The following is a 20,980-nucleotide window of genomic DNA, read 5'->3' on the forward strand; positions in this document are numbered from 1 at the left end:
GTGAGTGTGAAGTCTCCTTATGAATGTGTTTGTTCAAACTTCCATCTTTCCATTATAGAAAGAAAAATATAATTTACTGTTAAAAGTTATCCAATATACAAGGCCAATGAAGAAAATGATCAACCATGAGCAAAAACAGAATGTTCATCCCAGTCAATGCAGGTTCAGTAGACTGTGCACATATATTTGCATAGATAATCTTTAAATCCTGCAGATCTTCTGATGGTGCATGTGCACAGTGTTTCTGGCTGTTCATCCGGCATCTAGAGTGATATTTCTGCTCTGCAAAATGTCAATCTCCTAGTGACTGAATGATCAGCGTAAGATGCATATCTTTCAGATTTCTGATGTATTGATGATTTTCACATTGTGCTGAGCTGTTATTGCTAAATTGTCTGTTTCTTCTTGTCCCATGCCATGAGCTTGCGCAGGTGGTCACATTCTGATGATAAGTTAGGTAACAACTGCACTAAGTAGATCATAAATTCAACAAATCATTTCACCACTTTCCCAGTAGTTGGTTGCTATATTTCTGCTGCAGCTTCACTTCACTGGATCCAGGTGAAGTTCTTTTGCTGCTAGTACATCACCTAAGTTCTTGTCATCAGAAATCTTTAATTGCATCTCCTTCTTGTTCTGCTTCAAATTAATCTGGCAAGCTCTTTCTAGTAAATGTTCTGGATTCTGATTTTTGCTCACAATGGCTTCTTCCAGTGTGTCTCCACATCCTCGACTCACAGATAATGCACAACAACCCCAGCTTCAGAAAATCACTAACCAATTAATCAAATCTGCTTTAGAGCAATATCAACACAGTGAAAATGACAACAAGCATCCGCAGTAAGCTGTAACTCCTGAATGATGTCCAGAATGTAATTGGAAAACTGCTGCTTTCATCCAGCTTCACTTGTTGTATTATTATTTTCATTGAGGGTAGTAAAAACCTCTGTTTTGGCAAATAGTTGTAAAATTTCTTCATTAGTGAACATTGTGTGGTGGGACATCCTTGAAGCTTAACTGAAATCCTTTGGAGGATGGAGGGACAGGTAGTGTTGAGGAAGCAGGGAGGCTGTAGCCGGACTTGGACTGGATAGGAGGCTGGTCAAAGAAATGGCAGATAGAACACAATGTGAAAAATGTGAGATAATGCGTTTTGGCAGGAGGAATAGAGATATAGGCTATTTTCTGAATGGGGAAAGGCTTCAGAAATCCAAAGCACAACGAGACTTAGGAGTCCTAGTTCAGATTTCCCTAAAGATTAACTTGTGGGTTTAGTTGGCAATTAGGAAGGCAAATATAGTGTTTGCATTCATTTTGAAAGGGCTAGACTACAAGAGCAGAGATGTACTACTGAGACTGTATAAGGCTGTGGTCAGACCATATTTGGAATATTGTGAGAAGTTTTGGGCCCCATTATCTAAGCAAGGATGTGCTGCATTGGATGGAGTCTAAAGTGGGTATACATGGATGATCTTGGAAATGAAGGGCTTGTCATGTGAGAAGAGGATGAGGACTCTGGATCTGTATTCTGAGTCTAGAAGGCTGAGGGGGGATCTGACTCCAACTTACAGAATACTGAGAGGCCGGGATAAAGTGGACATGGAGGGTATGTTTCCACTATTAGGAGAGACTCAGGCCCGAGGGCACGGCCGCAGAGTGAAGGGATGACCTTTTAGAACTAAGATGAGGAATTTCTTCAGTCTGGAGGTGGTGGAACTCATTGCCACAGAAGACTATGGAGGCCAAGTCACTGAGTGTCTTTAACTATAGAATCCCCATGGTGTGGAAATAGGCTATTCTGCCCAGCAAGTCCACATTGCCTCTCGGAACAGCATCCCACCCAGACCCATTCCCTTACCCTTTCCCTGTAACCTGGCATTTTCCATGTCTAATCCACCAAACCTACACACCCCTGGACACAATGGACAGTTAACAATGGCCAATCCACCTAGCCTGCGCATCTTTGGACCATGGGAGGAAACTGGAGCACCTGGAGCAAGCCCACGCAGACACAGGGAGAATGTGCAAACTCCACACAGACAATCATTGAGGGTGGAATCGAACCCGGGTCCCTGCCGCTGTGAGGCTGCAGTGCTAACCACTGACACAGAGGTAGATAGGTTCTTGACAAGTAAGGGAATCAAAGGGTAAGGGTAGAAGGCAGGAGCATGGGGTTGAGAAAAATATCAGGGATGATTGAATGGCAGAAATGATGTGATGCGCCAAATGGCCTAATACTGTTCCTATATTGTATGGTCCTATGGACCTGTACATACTCAACTTTCATAGGTTTTTCAATGCAAGCATGCTGTGGGAATCGTCACTTGCTTGTCCAATCTTGTCCAGCTCCTCTATCTTGTCTTTTCAGTTGAACTAAAGACAGCTGGAACGTTCCTTGGGGAAGATGCTGAGTTGGACTCATGCTCTCTCCCATTTCAGATGGAATTCACCAGGAAGCCATACAAAGAGCTGAAAGGAAACAACTTTGTAATCTTTTAGGATCTGGTCATCAGCCAATGGCTAAATGGTCTGGAAATCAATACAAATTTCTTCCGGTCTGCATAGGATTAACAGAATTTCGAATAGCTTCAGTTAAGATGAATGGATTTTACTTAATGTTTACTATCTGGACTAGTAGATCTTCATTCTTTTGCTCTGTGCTCTCAGATTCATTTAAAATCTTGGGATAAGTATAATTCCTTCATTAGCTTCAAGCTTCATTTTTGTGTCATCACCATGAACAATGTTTTGATGTTGCACGAAGCACTGATTCCTATCTCTCACCTCATATTCACTTAATGCTCTGTTTCTGAAGTTCTGGGGAGAGGGTTAGTTACCATTAAAGACATCAAAAAAATAGATTCAATCCTGGCTTACATTTCATGTGGCATGTTTAACGGTTCATTCTAGAAGCGAAGTGACTTTTGCTGAGGACAAATGACCGTGTGGACTTAAAAGTGTACAGTGTTCTTACAAATGCTTTTCTCCAAACACGTCAGGATCCCAGCAGATTCCCAAGCAAATCCCAGCACACTATTCATTCAAAAGAGCAAAGAACACTTCACCTGATAGCTCTGATCACAGTCTTGAGAACTGAGGTGAGCTCTTCCATGGAGAACTCGCACTGAGCTCCCCTCTCATCAAAACCTTCGTCTGTACCGAAAGCAGTGTCTGCAAGAATTGAACAAAGGTTGGTTTGTGTGTCATTGCAAAGGAGTGAATTAGAGATACATGGTTCTCAGATTGAAAATGTTTGATTTCCCACTTTTACTAAATGAATAACCAAACACTGGCCTTTCACTGCAATCCACAAAGAATGTCCCCTCGAAAGAGGTCAGGTGCCAGGTCACAGGGTCAATCTCTCCAAGTCATGGGTCACCTTACAGGCCGCCTTCAAACACCCAGGCCTGGCTTGATGGGATGGGCGTAGGATGGGGACATTCTATAAAAAGCTGACGGAAATTGGATCTTAGGCATTCCTTTCATCCTCCCTGATGTGCTCCGGCCCATGCCCACTTCAGATGAAGTTTCTGTCCTTCTCCCCTTTCAACCCACCGTCTGTCCTCAATCTGCCTGCCCTCAACATCTTACCGCCTCACCACCCATCCCATTTCCATCCGCCATCCCCACAATGTTCACTGATCTACTGAGGTTTATCAGTGATCCTGTTGGGCCATAGTAAGCCCTCAGTGCTAATTGGGAGCCAGATTGGGAAGGTTGTGAAAGACCATGGGCCATGCTACTGGAATGTCTCTCTCACCGTCCGAAGCTCCCCGTGTCTGACAGCTCTTATAGCGGAGTGAAGGTCGGAATCGAGTCCGATCGTTGAAGCTCCAGCTCTTCTGCATCTTGGTGGGACTAGCCTCTGTGGTTTGGTCATTGCTGGATGACCGGTGGTCTGTAACTAACGAAGACTGTCTGCCCTTTACACCTTGACCCCTGGGGCTGGTTATTCGGACACGTTCCTTAAAACTTAACTTGTGGCTAAACAGGGGGGAAAAGAAAGGACAATATTATTTCTAGAAGTGAAATTTGCCAGATCAATTTAATCTCACATCATTCCTCTGCGTCATGATCTCTCACTGCTGACAATTCAATATTTCCTTTGTCAGTCCTTTTCAAAACTCAGGAAGGTTTCTCACTGTAGAGAGAAAAGAAAGGACTACAGTTAAATGAAGTGAGTAAGTATAGACCCAGAATAAATGATGAACAGAAAGAGGCTGAAAGTAAAGGATGAACAGAGAGAGACCATGAGTAAAGGAGGGCCAGAGAGATCAAGAGTAAAGAATGAATACAGAGAACGAGACAAAGGGTAAAGGAAGGACAGATACCCAGAGTAAAGGACAACCAGAGAGTCCCAGAGTAAATGAGGAATAGAGAGAGACTAAAAATAAAAGAGAACCAGAGAGAGACCTGCTAGTTGAGGCAGAAATCTCACAGCCTTTAGAAAGTACTTAGAGATGAGCACTTGGAATGTGATAACATTCAAGGCAATGGGCCAAGTCCTTGAAAGTGAGACTAGTTTTGATTTAGCATAGTTTTGGCAGTACAGACTTAATGGGCTGAAGGGTTTCTTCTGTACTATTTAATTCTATGAGACCTAGAGTAAAGGAAGGAATATAGAGACACAAAGTTACAGAAGGAGGGAAAAGAAGGTGCAACGTACGATATAGGGCAGTTTTACTGTGTGTGGAGAAACATGGGCAGAATGTAAATCACCACTAACAAAGTAACATTTCCAATTGCGTCAGGAGGCATAGTAGAAATAAACAAATTAATTCTGCAATAAAGTTCATCAGCACTTCAGCCAAACAGAGGTCTTCTTGCTGTCGATTCAAAAAAGGTCGATAACCAAGCAGTAACAAAAGGGAGCTCAAACTGATGATTAGTACCAGAAAAAAAATCAAAGGGCGTATTAGTAGAATGTTTTCTGATGTATAGATTATTAGAAGGAAGGAGTATTTTTTTCACAAGGGTGAGTAAGCCAGGGACAGTCCATGTGAAAGACAATTGAGTAAAAAAAATTGACACAATGTTTGATGAGGATCTAATGAATGTTTACTTATGACAGCGGCCTTTTCTGTGCAAAGTTTTTAATGTCCACATATCTAGCTTCAATCATGAATAGTGAAAGGAAATCTTATGGTAAAATCCGATGCATTTCATGCCAAATGCAGTGTGTTATGTACATGCAGGATGTGCAAAGGCTAGAGATGGACAAGTGCGCTAAACTCTCACATTCTCTAAAGGGCGTGATTCATTGATACTCTCATGGAATGTCCCTGCAGTTATTGAACGTCTCCCACTGAGGTACCATTCTTGCATATTGGCACAGATTTTGCAGTCAGCAGTAAATGAACAGTGAATCGTGCTAGCTGTTCATCACACTTGACACATTTGTAGAGTTTCTATTGGGTTTTTGACTGGAAATTGCTGTGATTTGAAACTCATTTTGACATAGCCCCTTCTACGGTGTCCTGGGGCCTCAATGAACAATTCTATCACCTGAATCAATCCGATGGAAGGGTTGCTGTTGAGTAGTGCAGAGTGTGAACCAACAAGTGTGAGTTAGAATAGTTAATCTAATTCCATATCATGCATAAAACAACCAGAAAAATGAGATTGAGGGAAGATATGAAGAAAAGGTTTGAAAAAATAAAGTTTTCAACAATAATTAAAATTGGAAGGCTTGAGAATCCACACTTGTAAATGTTAGCTTTCAATGCCAATTTTTTTACACTGAACTGGTCAAGGCTTAATCTTTTCTGGTGAGCTTATCAGTAAAAAAGAAAGATAAAGTCACCAATAGTCTTCCCAGGCCATGGAGCTGCTCCCTCATTAGACAGAGACATCTGGTGTTGGTGTTACCGAAGGATCCCTACACTTTAGGTGCGGGAGGAGTTTGAGAAGGAGAATCCCTCAGGGTAGCCTCAGCTGCTGTGGCTTCACTCTGCAGTGCAAATCAGCCATCCAGCCATCTGAGCTAATGACCCCATCACAAGAACAGCAACCTTGTAGTATTTAAACGGTGGGAGTGAGGGACTGCTAAGCTGCGGTTTTTAGATGAGCAGGGTAAATTAGACAACAATGTCCTCATTTCTGCATTTAACTGCACATGTTCAGATGCTGGAAGTTTCTGAAAACAAAGAGCTGGTGAGGAATGATCTAGACTCAGAACATTAGCTTGCTCTGTCTCCACAGATGCTGCCTGACGTACTGTGATTTCCAGCACTTTTTGTTTTCGGTACAGATTCCAGCATCTGCAGTAATTTACTTCTGCTGGAAGTTTCTGTCAGATATTTGCTTTAGTGAGAAACATCATCATTGGACCTGATTTTGCGTTCGGAGTAACAATCAGTTTCACAGCACAGCACATTTAGAATCAGCTTAATGTTACAACAATCTTGCAGAGAGCACCATTCAATAACTGGGGAGGCAGGGAGAGGGGAAAGCATCTTTCTCAACTCTTCATTGAATAGATAGCAAATACCAAGGGCCATACCAAGAAATAACAGTGACTACAGATGTACCGAGCATTTTTCAATATTTGCAAGCACCAAGCAAGGAAATGGGAGTTAAGAAAAGGGGAGGAGAAATAGCAAGCTGTGAAATAATACCAGAGACAGAGGATTCAGGAAGCTCTGTATGAAAGCCTTAAAAAGGAGAGGATGGAATAACTAACCATGCAACTGCTATTAGTGACATTCCCAAAGACCATGTGAGCAGATGCTGGATACCTATGTTTCCTGGAGGTGTACATCCTGGAGAGCTTCTGTTTATTATTAAAAAGCTTACTAGGAAGTGAGGGGAGATAGAGCAGCATTTTAAAGACTGATCAATGCAAACCTGCAGAAATTAGTAATGCCAATATCTTGAGTAATCAAATCTGACAGTAACCTCCTCCTATTAAGATTCATGTCCAGTACAAATTTGGGTTGGAAGACTCTGTCATCGATATGGATACAAAAGGTTGTACCACAGTTAGCTGAACTTTTCTATGTTAACTTTGGCAATTAATTCCCAGTTAACATTTCATTGGAGGCAGAGTCAGGAGCTTTTGAAGTGACTGGATACTGTGGATTGTTCAAGGCTCTTTTCTCCATAATAGGACTCAGCAAATAACAACAAAATGTTAATTTCACAATGTAAATCATTGGTCAGATGTTCAATTGAGGCTCAGTGATAGGAAATGAATGGGGCCACAGATTCCATCGGGCTAGTCTCACTGGACTGAAACTACACTGTTATTACACCTTGTGATGACCATCAAATCCTGGTGAATTGTGCCTGTAATTCACTACAGGAGGCAATATTGCTCCTTCCAGGGATTGAGGGTTTCACCAGTGGGTACGTTAGATCAAAGTTTGCTCTTAGGGTAGAATCCCGGCAACACAAATTCCAATCACATGCCTGCAGTGAATTAGTTACAGGGTATGTCTGTGGGTTAAAAGTAGGTTAAACTTTGATTTTAGTTGAAGAAAGATCACAGTTTTAGAAAGAAAGGAAGGATGGTAAACTGATGCAGAGTTGCCCAGTTTCTTTTTACATTCTGAACTTGAAAAATGTCTTCATTTAGCCATTGTTTAAATCAGGAAACTCCCTGTGCTGGTTTGCAGTAAGGGGCTGAGAACCTGACTACTAACTTTGCATAATTTTTGCATAATTTGTACTATTTGGGAAGATAGGGTAGTGAACAAACCTGCTGAAAGTTTCTCCTTGGTCTCTTCTTCAGTGTTAGTTTGTGAAAGGAAACAAGAGTCAGACAGAAAGTATCGGTCATCAAAATAATCAATAATTAAATAATCGAACACACGGAAAGCCTTATTCTAAAGTGCACAGTCATCTCCTAATTCACACAGACAAAGTACAGCACTAAGCAATAAGCTGGGATGGATAATCTAAGTTACACGGACATTAAAAAGGACTAAGCAGCAAGTCAGGAATAAACACAGAAACCGAGCATTATCCACAGTGGGCAGGACAGAGCTGTATAACAGGATGGTTGCTCACTGACACAAGGCTGAAGCACATTAGGGACTTATCATAATCCTGTCCTCTTGGGGGCTTGGAGGATACTACCCTGGGAGAGGACATTCTGAAGTGATCCTGATCACCACTCTGACTTCAATCTGTTTCATCCTTTTCTTTCCCTCTTCCTCCTCCCCCCTGTGCCCCCTCCCTCTCCATTATCTATGTATGTGTGGGTGTACCCTGTGTGTGTGTGTTTGTGTGTGTACCCCTCCTCCTCCCTCTGTGTCGACTCTCTCCTGTTTGCTTCTATTAAAAGAAGCTGTTCCCTCCAATTGGGTCAACATCTTAAACACAGGTAGAGAGAGGAAAATTGAAGAGAAACAGCAAGCTTCACATCCAGAGCTGACAGGATCCAATCACATTCTGTCTGTCATTTAATCTGCTGAGATTGGCACGTCTGTGTTGGTTTTTAACCATTTACACTTCAAGAGTTTAGTTTCATTTATATCAGCAGATCCGTCAGAGCACCAGGTCATCGGCTGGGTTCATGGAGAAGCTTATTGTCCCAATACAATTTCACAAGTGAGGTACAGTTTGAGATATAGCTCCCTTAACACTATCCAGTTGAATGTTTCAAAGATAGATGTAGCATGGGATGGATACAGAGGCAAGCTTTTTGAAACACTCCTGGAGCATATACAGCTTGGGTACTTTACAGCAGAAGGCTCCCTTTACATCGAATACTTCCAGAACAGGCACAGTAGGCTTAGTTACAGAGAAAAGCTCCCACTATGTTATCCATTCAAATACTCACAGAGGAGATTTGGCACAAGTGCGATGCAGAGTAAAGATTCCTCTACACTGTCCCATCGAATATTCTAAGGACAGGTGCAACATGGGTGAGTTACAAGGTAAAGTGCCCTCTACACTGTTCCATGAAACACACCCAGTGCAGTATAAGTGTAGTTTACACACTGAGTGTAGCTCCCTCTGTATTGTCCATTCAAATACTTCCCAAGACAGGTATACCATGGGTTACACACAGATGAGAACTAACAGCTGGAAACATCGACAGCAGGATTGTATTCAACCACAATCTGTAATCTCACTGCCTGGCATACTCCCCCATTCTACAATAATTACCATCCAGCCAGGCGATCACAGAATCATACAGTACAGAACAGGCTCCTCATCCATCCACTCTGTACTGTCAAAGCTCCTCTGAATCTATGCTAGTCTCAATTTCCAGCACTTGGTCTGTAACCTTGAATGTTTCAAGTGCTTATCCAAGTACTTTTTGAAGCCTGTGAGGTTCCCCACCTCAACTATCCACCCAGGCAGACCCGCACCTCAGTTTTTCCTCAAATCCCCTCTAAGCTTTCTGCCTTTCACTTTAAAATTATGCCTCCTTGCTGCTGACCCTTCAAGGATAGGGAATAACTGCTTTCTATTAACCTTGTCCGTGGCCCTCAAGATCTCATATACCTCAGTCAGGTTCTCCCTTCTCTACTCCACAGAAAACAACCTGCGCTTATCCAACCTCTCTTTGTAGCTAAAGTGCTCCCGAAGAGTGTGGTAAAGGCATCACCAGGAGCAGCACCAAGCAGAACTAAAAATTATGCTTCAACTTCGTGAAGCTACAATAAAGAGGTACGTGCATGCCAAACAGCAGCATGTGATACAAAGATCTTGTGATGGCACAACCAACAGATCAGATCTAAGCTCTGCAGTCCTGCTATATCCAGAGGTGAAAAGTGGTGATCAATTAAACATCCAACCAGAACAGAAATAGTCCCATGCTCCGTGCTGGGGAGCCCAAAATACCAAAGGACAAGGCTGAAGCATTTGTAAATGTCTTCACTTTACATGATATTAAGAAATGACAGGAGGAATTGCATACTGTAAAGGCTATGCACCCTGATAATATCCTAGAAAAAGTACTGAAGGTGTGTGTTCCATTGACCAGAAACTGAATTGGACTAGGCAGAATAACATTGTGACTTGAACAGCAGGTCAGAGGCTATGAATTCTGAGTTGAGTAACTCATTTCCTGTTGACCCAGTGTCTCACCACCGTATACTAAATGTAAATCAGGAAAGTGTTGTCATACCTTCTACTTGCCTGGGAGACTGCAGCTCCAACAACACTCAAGAAGCTCAACATAATTCAGGACAAAGCAGCCTGTTTGATCAATGCCCCATCAACCATCTTCAATATTCACTCCGTCCACTATCAGTGGACACTGGCAGCAGCGTACCATCTACAAGAAGCATTGCAGCACTTACTAAGGCACATTCCAAACCTACAACTTCCAACTTAGGAGGGTACTGGCAGCGGATACATGGGAGCGCCATGACCTGCAAATTCCCCTCAAAGACACTCGTTATCCTGACTTGGAACTGCAACACCATCCCTTCATTATTGCTTTAATCAAATTGCTGGCACATTGTGAATGTACTTACACTGCACAAACTGCTGCAGTTCAAGAAGCCAGCTCATCACCACATTTTCTATGGCTGCAAATGCTAGCTTAGCCTGCAACTACCACATCCATTTACAAATTTGTTTTAAAAACTGCCGGGGTAACAGTGCAGGTTAAATACATGGTAAAGGATGCTGTATAGAGTCTGTGGAAATATTCCTAAGGCAGTTACAGCACAGGTCAGATATTCACTTAGCGTCCCTTTACAATATCCTGCCAACTGTTTCAAGGTAGGTGCAACACCTTAGATCCCAAGTGGTCTCCATGTATTACGATCTGTATTTACTGGACCTTGCATAATGGCCCATGTGAGTAACCAAATTAAAGTACCTAATTCATATGAAGTGTGAAATGCAGATAAGTGCGAAACAAATTCAATTTTGGAGGTTTTCAAGATTTGAAAGTACTAAAACAATCATTGTTCAAGAAGTCTACAAAGGTTTAAAAATGTGCTATTCCGCACTTTGTTTTCAGTGCTGTCAATCTCTTAACTTTTAAAAATAACTGGATCCTCTCACTGAATGATGTGACAGCTGTGATTCTCTCAAGGGAAGAGAAAGAAACAGCTTCAAAATGCAGGAAGCAATTAAAAGCCATAACAAAAGATGTCAAAGTGACAACATCAGCCGCCAGTTTTGTACCTACTTTGCAGGGTCTGCAGAAATGCAAGGTGTTCAAATGTGGCTTCCAGGTTGCTATGGAAACTGAGGCCTCATCAGCTGCATAACTACACCACACATACTACGTGCAGATTTTATTATGTAAAAGGTATCAAGCCAGGCCAGGAGGGAGAGGGAAACGGGAAAAAAAAATGAAACAAAAATGTAAAAAGCGGGTTAGTAAAAAGGATCCAAGTGAATGGTGCGCTCATGATCAAAGCACTTGATACATGCCTGAGTGGAGACAGGACACTCTCATAAAATCGCCAGGTGGCCACCAGGTATGTGCGGCTACCATCGGTGGAGTACAACCGCCAAGCAGCCTAAAGTCAAAAGGGAGGTGAAGGGGAAGGTAAAAGGTATAAATACCCATGTAAAATCAGCAAGTCAAACAAGATGAGAGACACACAATAAATACATTGTATCAGTGATAATGGGAACTGCAGATGCTAGAGAATCCAAGATAATAAAATGTGAGGCTGGATGAACACAGCAGGCCAAGCAGCATCTCAGGAGCACAAAAGCTGACGTTTCGGGCCGAGACCCTTCATCAGAGAGGGGGATGGGGAGAGGGAACTGGAATAAATAGGGAGAGAGGGGGAGGCGGACCGAAGATGGAGAGTAAAGAAGATAGGTGGAGAGAGTGTAGGTGGGGAGGTAGGGAGGGGATAGGTCAGTCCAGGGAAGACGGACAGGTCAAGGAGGTGGGATGAGGTTAGTAGGTAGGAAATGGAGGTGCGGCTTGGGGTGGGAGGAAGGGATGGGTGAGAGGAAGAACAGGTTAGGGAGGCAGAGACAGGTTGGACTGGTTTTGGGATGCAGTGGGTGGAGGGGAAGAGCTGGGCTGGTTGTGTGGTGCAGTGGGGGGAGGGGACGAACTGGGCTGGTTTTGGGATGCGGTGGAGGAAGGGGAGATTTTGAAGCTGGTGAACCTGCACATCTGCCAATGTGGTATACTGCATCCACTGTACCTGGTGTGGCTTCCTCTACATTGGGGAAACCAAGCGGAGGCTGGGGGCCGCTTTGCAGAACACCTCCGCTCGGTTCGCAATAAACAACTGCACCTCCCAGTCGCAAACCATTTCCACTCCCCCTCCCATTCTTTAGATGACATGTCCATGATGGGCCTCCTGCAGTGCCACAATGATGCCACCCGAAGGTTGCAGGAACAGCAACTCATATTCCGCTTGGAAACCCTGCAGCCCAATGGTATCAATGTGGACTTCACCAGCTTCAAAATCTCCCCTTCCTCCACTGCACCACACAACCAGTCCAGCTCTTCCCCTCCACCCACTGCATCCCAAAACCAGTCCAACCTGTCTCTGCCTCCCTAACCTGTTCTTCCTCTCACCCATCCCTTCCTCCCACCCCAAGCCACACCTCCATCTCCTACCTACTAACCTCATCCCACCTCCTTGACCTGTCTGTCTTCCCTGGACTGACCTATCCCCTCCCTACCTCCCCACCTATACTCTCCTCTCCACCTATCTTCTTTTCTCTCCATCTTCGGTCTGCCTCCCCCTCTCTCCCTATTTATTCCAGAACCCTCAGCCCATCCCCCTCTCTGATGAAGGGTCCAGGCCTGAAATGTCAGCTTTTGTGCTCCTGAGATGCTGCTGGGCCTGCTGTGTTCATCCAGCCTCACATTTTATTATCAATAAATACATTGCATGACATTTCCTTTCCTTACAGTCAAGCCTTGACCTGTTGTGGAGTGAGAAAGTGGCAGGTATTAAACCTAGTCTGTTACTGACAGGCCCCAATTCAACTGATCCACACAGAGTGTTAAAATCGACAAATCTAAATGCTTTGTTAAGCCCCAAACAATTAAGTGAGAAAGAAAAGGGAACTCATTGGCTTATTTCAGAACAGCATCTCAAGGGTGTGGATTGCCCTGCCTGCAACAGTAGTAGGCTCACCGACTTTAAGGACATTTAAATGGTCATTGGATAAACATATGGATGATAATGGAATAGTGTAGGTTAGACGGGCTTCAGATTGGTTTCACAGTTCGGCGCAACATCGAGGGCCGAAGGGCCTGTACTGCGCTGTAATGTTCTATAATGACCTGATTTTCCAAAAGTTTTTGTCTCAGCTGCACACACATGACACCAGAACAGAGTCTCTGTCACAGCATTAGATAATACTCAGCCCAAACACCCTTATTAACTGCTATTGTTCTGCTTTTGCAATGACTCAACATCCTTCCCACCACAAACAACTGATTTGAATTAGGTGCATCTTTGAAAGAAAGGTTGGGGCCAGATGTAGAACCAAAAAACATGAAAATTGAGAAATTGTGTGGAATTTTATGCCCTACACTCCCATCCAGCAATCATTTTGAGTTTACTGCTTACTCATCTCCTTTGGAGTGTTTGGTGGCTGTCCCCTCCCCCCACCACACCCCCACCCAACCCTTGAGCCAATTGAAGTCCTAAATTGGCCAATTAATAGCTGTTTAAGGCTTTCATTCCTTCACAGCTTCAGGATGAGGCTGGAAATAATGTGGTGAGGACACAGTTGCATTAGACTTTTATAAGGGCTGCCATGGGGAAACCTCAACGTCAAGCACCCCATGCCCGATGGGCAGATGCCTCCATGTGTGAACCCCCCCATTCCTCCCCGACACTGTGAGTTCCTCCCCGATGTCTTGTTGGTAAACCCACCAGGGTCATGACTGGCTTCAGTTGATCAAACTTCTTTGTAAGCTGATGCCCGCTGGCAGTGGACAGTTGTTGGCCATCTGGGTGGTTGGTAGATCTTGGCGGTTGGGATTCCTTGCGGATGGGAGTGGAGGTCCAGCCCTGAGCCAATTAACAGCCCAACAACCATAAAAACAGCTGAGGACATACCTGGCGAGCGGAGAGAGGCTCTGACCTGGCTGTCAAGTGGAGGGGAGGGGCACAGGAGTAGGGTCCCTTGTCCATGTAAACATTCAGCCTATTTGGTAGCTGATGTCTTCAAACTGTGGATTGGTAAATCAAAGTTGTTGGCTAACTTTGATTTGCGTTGGTCTTGGTTTTGTGTTGATGACGGAACATTGGAATAGAAGGAGGGAATTCAGCTCCTGAAGCCTGTTTTGTGTCTCAATTCCTGAATGTCTGAGCTCTAACTTCCAGACTATGCGGTTGCAGATTTCCCTACCAGGGGTAATTGCTACCCTCACTCTAACGCATTTAATTATATTTAACATTCCAACCTGTTAATTTTCCAAACTCAAGTGAAGATGAGCCTAACCTACACAATCATTCCTCTCAATGTAACTCTGGCCTCCTCTCCTGTACTGAATGATGAACCTTTCTGACACCCACCTGCCCTTTTCTCAGCCCACTCCAGCTTCGCTAAATCAAAGTAAAAACTAAAAATAAAACTTGGCAATAAATCTCAGCCGGTTTTTGCGCTTCACGTTGGCAGCCTCTATTCTCATTCACCAAACAGCAATGTCTATTCACTACAGAGTACTCTAAAAAGGTTAACTTATGAAGAATGTTTGCTGAGCCTTGAATGTCGAGGGAGTACCTGCGGAATACTGCTATTAATTGCTCAATGTAGGTCAGACAATGCCTGGTCCAGGGAAATTGATTAATTAAGATAATTTTATTCATTTTCAAAATAATTTTGCTGAAGCACTGTTTTTATTCCTTCACAAGCAGAATAATGCTTTATTATGAATCACAGTTCTATGTGAATATCAGGGTGGCAAGTGCAGGTAAGTATAGGTCTATTCAGAAAGACATCTTTCTCCCGTCTCTCTCTATTAGTGAGACAACTGGTTATATAACTTCTGGAACATTATACCAAAAAAAATTTTCTAAGATAAGAAGGGACATGTCCATAAACCAAACTTTGAGAAGTCTTGATGCCAGAGTAATGAACCTTGATGTGGAGATGCTGGTGTTGGACCGGGGTAGATAAAGTCAGAAGTCATAAGATAGTAGGTTATAGTCCAACAGATTTATTCACAATCACAAACTTTCAGAATGCTGCTCCGTCATCACCTAAGTTGTGACTTTCGATAGAGCAATGAACTATCCTTGCAAAATAATGTGGTGTATTGTAAACTCCATAAAAGTCAGAAGTAACATTAAAAAGTGAAATTAGGTTACTTAATATACCAAAAACCTTTTTTTCTTGAGGAATTAAATCCTTATAAGTTGAAATATGAAATTAATAAGTGTCTTTAAAGAAACGCTGTTTGAAAGCAACATTCTAGACAACTCACAATCAAACAGATTCTTTGTCACTAAATGGCTGACAAGTAAATGCAGATGACAGTTTCTCATACTCAGTGAACAATTGATGCAATATCTTACCCAGCTTAACTCTTCAGCACTCTCAGTCATTTCACAGTCCAAGGTACGACTGAAAGAACTGCAGATGCTTGAAATCAGAAACAAAAACAAAATAGCTGGGAAATCTCGCAGGCTTGGCAGCATCTGAGGAGAGAAATCAGAGTTAACATTTCGGGTCCGGTGACCCTTCTTCAGTTCTGAAATGTTAACTCTGATTTCTCTCCACAGATGTTGCCAGACCTGCTAAGATTTTACAGATATTTTTGATCTTGTTTCTGTAACCCAAGGGATTGTGAGAGTCTGGGTCCTTCAACTATCTTTTAGACCTAACACTCATTAATCGAAATCATTATTTCAACAAATGGCGATATTACTGTCTTCAGCTTTGTGCCTTGACCTGCAGAGAGGGGATCAATAGTAACAACACTGGACTGAGATCCTTCTACTCCAGGGCAACAACCAAACTACCTAGGCCTCAGCTAACATACAAATTTATCTCTGATACAAAAGTTAGATGACCTACAATTGCCAGTATGTGTGTTCATGTATTAAATGGTGAAGAACGGAGTTATCAGGATTGACATAGTTTTTACAATATCTCTGTTCACTGTTGTAAGAATACTTCTACTTTCTATGTATTTGTTGGTTAAATGTTTCTACACAAACTAATCAGACAAATAACTGACCCGCTCCCCGTCGTTGCCATAGGGGACTGCAGTGATTGGAACCAGGGCCAGCTGTATCTCAATGGTATGAGATCCTTGATTGGGGCTGTTAACCTGGGTCAGTCAGAGAGCTCTGGCTGACAGATATACACAGGAGATTCAAGAGAGTCTCCTGTTCCTAGGGACTGGCACTGAGCTGGTTCGTCAGAGCCCTTGTACAAACCACATGTAAATAAAGGGTGAGTTGGTGACAGGGTACTGGTCTCTGTGCAGTTATTTCAGGGGCTATAGCTATCTCCCTCTCTTTCTCCAGTTGGTGTTAGCTTTGTGTCAATCTGAAAGATTGTCGGCTGTTGCTCAATGGTTTGATACATCACTCTCAAACACTAAGCACCTTCTGTGAGCTGTGACTTGTCAATCTTTAACTGGGCCACTTCTTCCTAGAACAGCCAGGACTCCAATCAGAATGTGGTCCGAAAGTAAATCGTAGTTGGGTTTGTTCTGAGTGGGCTGAGCTTTGTTTACTTTGAGTTTTCCTTCTCTTGTGATTATTTGGAGTAGAGGATGGTGAGTGAGGGGAGAAAAAACACCTTCTGATTCCAACAGGCATCCAGGATCTTGACCTAAGTGTCAGTGTGGGTAGCTCAGACTGCCTGACATTTGGATTGAAGACAATCGGAATGTACAGGAAGTGGTCACCTTGAGGAAGTAGGAGAGGCCGAAGTTTCAGCTGTGAGTTTCCAGATTTCTGTGAAAGTTATCTGGACTCCTGATGCTAATGAACTAATCTGTAGAATGGGAATCAGATTTCAGTTTGGAAGCAGTTGGGCGAGGAGATTTGGAGAAAGAATTTAGCTGTCGCTTTAAATCACCAATTGATGATTATAACACGAGGGCAGCAAAACACTCACAATTGTAAATATTGTTGTTACATTAATGAGATTTTACTCAATTTCCTTCGAAGGAGATTACTGAGAAGAACTCATCAAATGATGAAAGAGTAAAATTTAAATTAGCAATAGATAATATATCCTTCACATTCAGCACTGCCAATAATGAGCGAACATATGAAGCGGGTACACAAGTAGACCATTCAGTCCCTTGACCCTCTTCTGCTATTCAGTAAGGTCATAGCTGATCTCTTTGTGTTTCATATTCCATATTCCCTTCTGCCCTTAAATAACCCTTGATCCTGCAGCCTAGCAAGAATCTATTCAGGTCTATCTTTAAAATATTTAATCACCCAACTCCTTTATCATTTGAAGCAGAGAGTTCTATAAGTCACAGAACAATCTGAGAGATACAATTTCACCTCACTGATGTCCTAAAAAGGTGATCTCTAATTTCTAAATAGTGCCCCTGAGTTCTGGACACACCCAAAGAGGAAATGTCCTTTCTACATCCACCTTGTCAAGAGCACTCATGATTTTACACCCCTCATTTTACCACCTTAGCAAACACCAGTGGAAACAAGTCCAGACTGCTCAATCTTTCCTTATAAGACAATCCATTCATTCCAGGCATCAATTTTGTAAACCTCCTCTGAACCGCCTCCAAAGCATTGATATATTTTCGTAAATAAGGAGTCCAAAACTGCACATTGTATTTGAGGTGTGGCCTCACCAATGCCCTGCATAACTGAAGCAGAGCATCCTTACTTTTATGTTCAGTTCCTTCCATGGTAAAGGAAGCTCAAAGCTCAGAAGATAGGGTTCATTTTGTTGCAATTGATGGATATTGTTGGGACTGAAAAGAATCACTTTTGAATAAAACATTTCATACCCAACTTTTGACTACTTTGGAAACAGGGACCACAATTCCGTAAATTTTACAATACTCATGGACAAGGATGGGAGTGGTCCTAAAGGAAGAGTACTAAACTGGGGGAAGGCTGACTATACCAAGATTCGGCAGGATCTGAGGAATGTGGATTGGGAGAAACTGTTTGAAGGTAAATCACATTTGATATGAGGGAGGCTTTTAAGGAGAGGTTGATTAGCATGCAGGAGAGACATGTTCCTGTGGAAATGAGGAATAGAAAAGGCAAGATTAGGGAACCATGGATGACAGGTGATATTGTGAGACTAGCCAAGAGGAAAAAGGAAGCATACATGAGGTCTAGGCAACTGAAGACAGACGAAGCTTTGCAAGAATATTGGGAATGTAGAGCGAATCTGAAATGAGGGATTAAGAGGGCTAAGAGAGGACATGAGATATTGCTGGCAAACATGGTTAAGGAAAATCCCAAAGAGCAAGAGGGTAACTAGAGAAAGGATTGGCCCACTTAAGGACAAAGAAGGAAAGTTATGCGCTGAGTCAGAGAAAATGGGTGACAGTCTTAACGAGTACTTTGCATCGGTATTCACCAAGGAGAGGGACATGACAGATGTTGAGGTTAGGGATAGATGTTTGCTTACTCTAGGTCAAGTTGACATGAGGAAGGAGGAAGTGTTGGGTATCCTAAAAGACATTAAGGTGGACAAGTCCCCAGGTCCGGATGGGATCTATCCCAGGTTACTGAGGGAAGCGAGAGAGGAAATAGCTGGGGCCCTAACAGATATCTTTGCAGTGTCCTTAGGCACGGGTGAGGTCCCGGAGGACAGGAGACTTGCTAATGTTGTCCCCTTGTTTAAAAAGGGCAGCAAGGATAATCCAGGTAATTATCGACTGGTGAGCCTGACGTCAGTGGTAGGGAAGCTACTGGAGAAGATACTGAGGGATAGGATCTATTCCCATTTGGAAGAAAATGGGCTTATCAGTGATAGGCAACATGGTTTTGTACAGGGAAGGTCTCTTACCAACTTAATAGAATTCTTTGAGGACGTGACAAAGTTGATTGATGAGAAAAAGGCTGTAGGTGTCATATACATGGACTTCAGTAAGGTGTTTGATAAGGTTCTCCATGGCAGGCTGATGGAGAAAGTGAAGTCACATGGAGTCCAGGGTGTGCTAGCTAGATGGATAAAAAACTGGCTAGGCAACAGGAGACAGAGAGTACTAGTAGAAGGGAGTTTCTCAAATTGGAGACCTGTGACCAGTGGTGTTCCACAGGGATCTGTGCTGGGACCACTGTTGTTTGTGATATATGTAAATGATCTGGAGGAAGGTGTAGGTGGTCTGATCAGCAAGTTTGCTGATGACACTAAGATTGGTGGAGTAGCAGATAGTGAAGGGGACTGTCAGAGATTATAGCAGAATATAGATAGTCTGGAGAGTTGGGCAGATAAATGGCAGATGGAGTTCAATCTGAGCAAATGCGAGGTGATGCGTTTTGGAAGATCAAATTCAAGGGCGAACTATACATTAAATGGAAAAGTCCTCGGGAAAATTGATGAACAGAGAGATCTGGGTGTTCAGGCCCATTGTTCCCTGAAGTTGACAACGCAGGTCAATAGGGTGGTCAAGAAGGCATATGGCATGCTTTCCTTCATTGGACGAGGTATTGAGTACAAGAGTTGGCAGGTCATGTTGCAATTGTATAGGACTTTGGTTCGGCCACATTTGGAGTACTGTGTGCAGTTCTGGTCGCCACATTACCAAAAGGATGTGGATGCTTTGGAGAGGGTGTAGAGGAGGTTCACCAGGATGTTGCCTAGTATGGAGGGTGCTAGCTATGAAGAGAGGTTGAGTAGATTAGGATTATTTTCATTAGAAAGATGGAGATTGAGGGGGGACCTGATTGAGGTCTACAAAATCATGAGGGGTATAGACAGGGTGGATAGCAAAAAGGTTTTTCCCAGAGTGGGGGACTCAATTACTAGGGGTCATGAGTTCAAAGTGAGAGGAGGAAAGTTTATGGGACATATGCATGGAAAGTTCTTTACACAGAGGGTGGTGGGTGCCTGGAACGCGTTGCCAGCGGAAGTGGTAGACGCAGACATGTTAGTGTCTTTTAAGATATATTTGGACAGGTACTTGGATGGGCAGGGAGCAAATGGACACAGACCGTTAGAAAATAGATGACAGGTTAGACAGAGGATCTTGATCGGCGCAGGCTTGGAGGGCCGAAGGGCCTGTTCCTGTGCTGTAATTTTCTTTGTTCTTTGTAATACAGCGGATAGAATTTAATGCTTATGATGGTGGCTCTGTCCATCAATTGGAGAGTATGCCTGGCTATTCCAGGCCCTCAGAACTGACTTGTTGATATTTGGACACTTACCTGGTCAGTATTGGGGGTCCTTGCTGTTCTCTGCCTCTGCCAGCTGTACAGTTCTGACAGCACCAGCAGCACCCCCCACAGTGGCTACCGCTGGTACTACAGGACGCCAAGACCACAGGCTTGTCACCAGACCTTGCTGTGTCAGGGAAATGGTGGTGGGGAGTCAGGAAGGTGTTGATGCCTTCACCCTGCGCCCACTCACCTAATTTAAGTGGACCACCCCTGCCTCCAGGGGCAGAATAAAATTCTGTTGTTGTTTGTATCTCAATGTGCATGTGAGGAACATTGTTAGAACATCATCACAGGATTTAACCATTTAACCTTATGAGCCTGTTCACTTTGGTCAAAGCTAACTTATGACCTAACTCCATTGATGACTTTTGCAGTATTTTCCTTAAAACGTTTGGTTAACAAAAAGCTTCACCACTCTGTACTTATAGAAGCGGTTTCTAAGTTCACTCCTAACATATCTGGCTCTAGATTTTGGACGATGTCATCTAGTCGGCTCTGAAACCAGTGGAAATAATTTTCCTCAGTCCACACTATCCATTCCTCTTAATATCATGAAAATTTTGGTCCAATCAACCTTCTAAATGCCATTAGAATACACCCCTATTTTGTGTAATCTCTTCTGACAAATTAACCCTTGAAATCTTGGCATCATTCTGGCAAACCTGCACTGCATTCCTCCCAAGGCCAATGTAATCTGAAGGTGTGATGACCAGAGCAGCTCATAATGACTTTAAATGTGA

The 20,980-nt window shown here is 43.2% G+C and overlaps 1 protein-coding gene across 1 annotated transcript in view; it reads right to left on the minus strand.

Annotated features, from left to right (window-relative positions):
- Positions 1-20,980, minus strand: part of LOC125452219 (potassium voltage-gated channel subfamily KQT member 5-like) — a 259,961-nt gene that overhangs the window by 18,169 nt on the left and 220,812 nt on the right. The window contains exons 8-10 of the mRNA XM_048530372.2: positions 11,347-11,435; positions 3,761-3,984; positions 3,066-3,153 (exon numbers count right to left, since the gene is read on the minus strand). Coding sequence (XP_048386329.1) covers positions 3,066-3,153; positions 3,761-3,984; positions 11,347-11,435 — 401 coding nt within the window. The remainder of the gene's footprint in view (positions 1-3,065; positions 3,154-3,760; positions 3,985-11,346; positions 11,436-20,980) is intronic.

The sequence above is a fragment of the Stegostoma tigrinum genome, chromosome 4, assembly GCF_030684315.1.
Source record: "Stegostoma tigrinum isolate sSteTig4 chromosome 4, sSteTig4.hap1, whole genome shotgun sequence".
NCBI classification, from domain to species: Eukaryota; Metazoa; Chordata; class Chondrichthyes; order Orectolobiformes; family Stegostomatidae; genus Stegostoma; species Stegostoma tigrinum.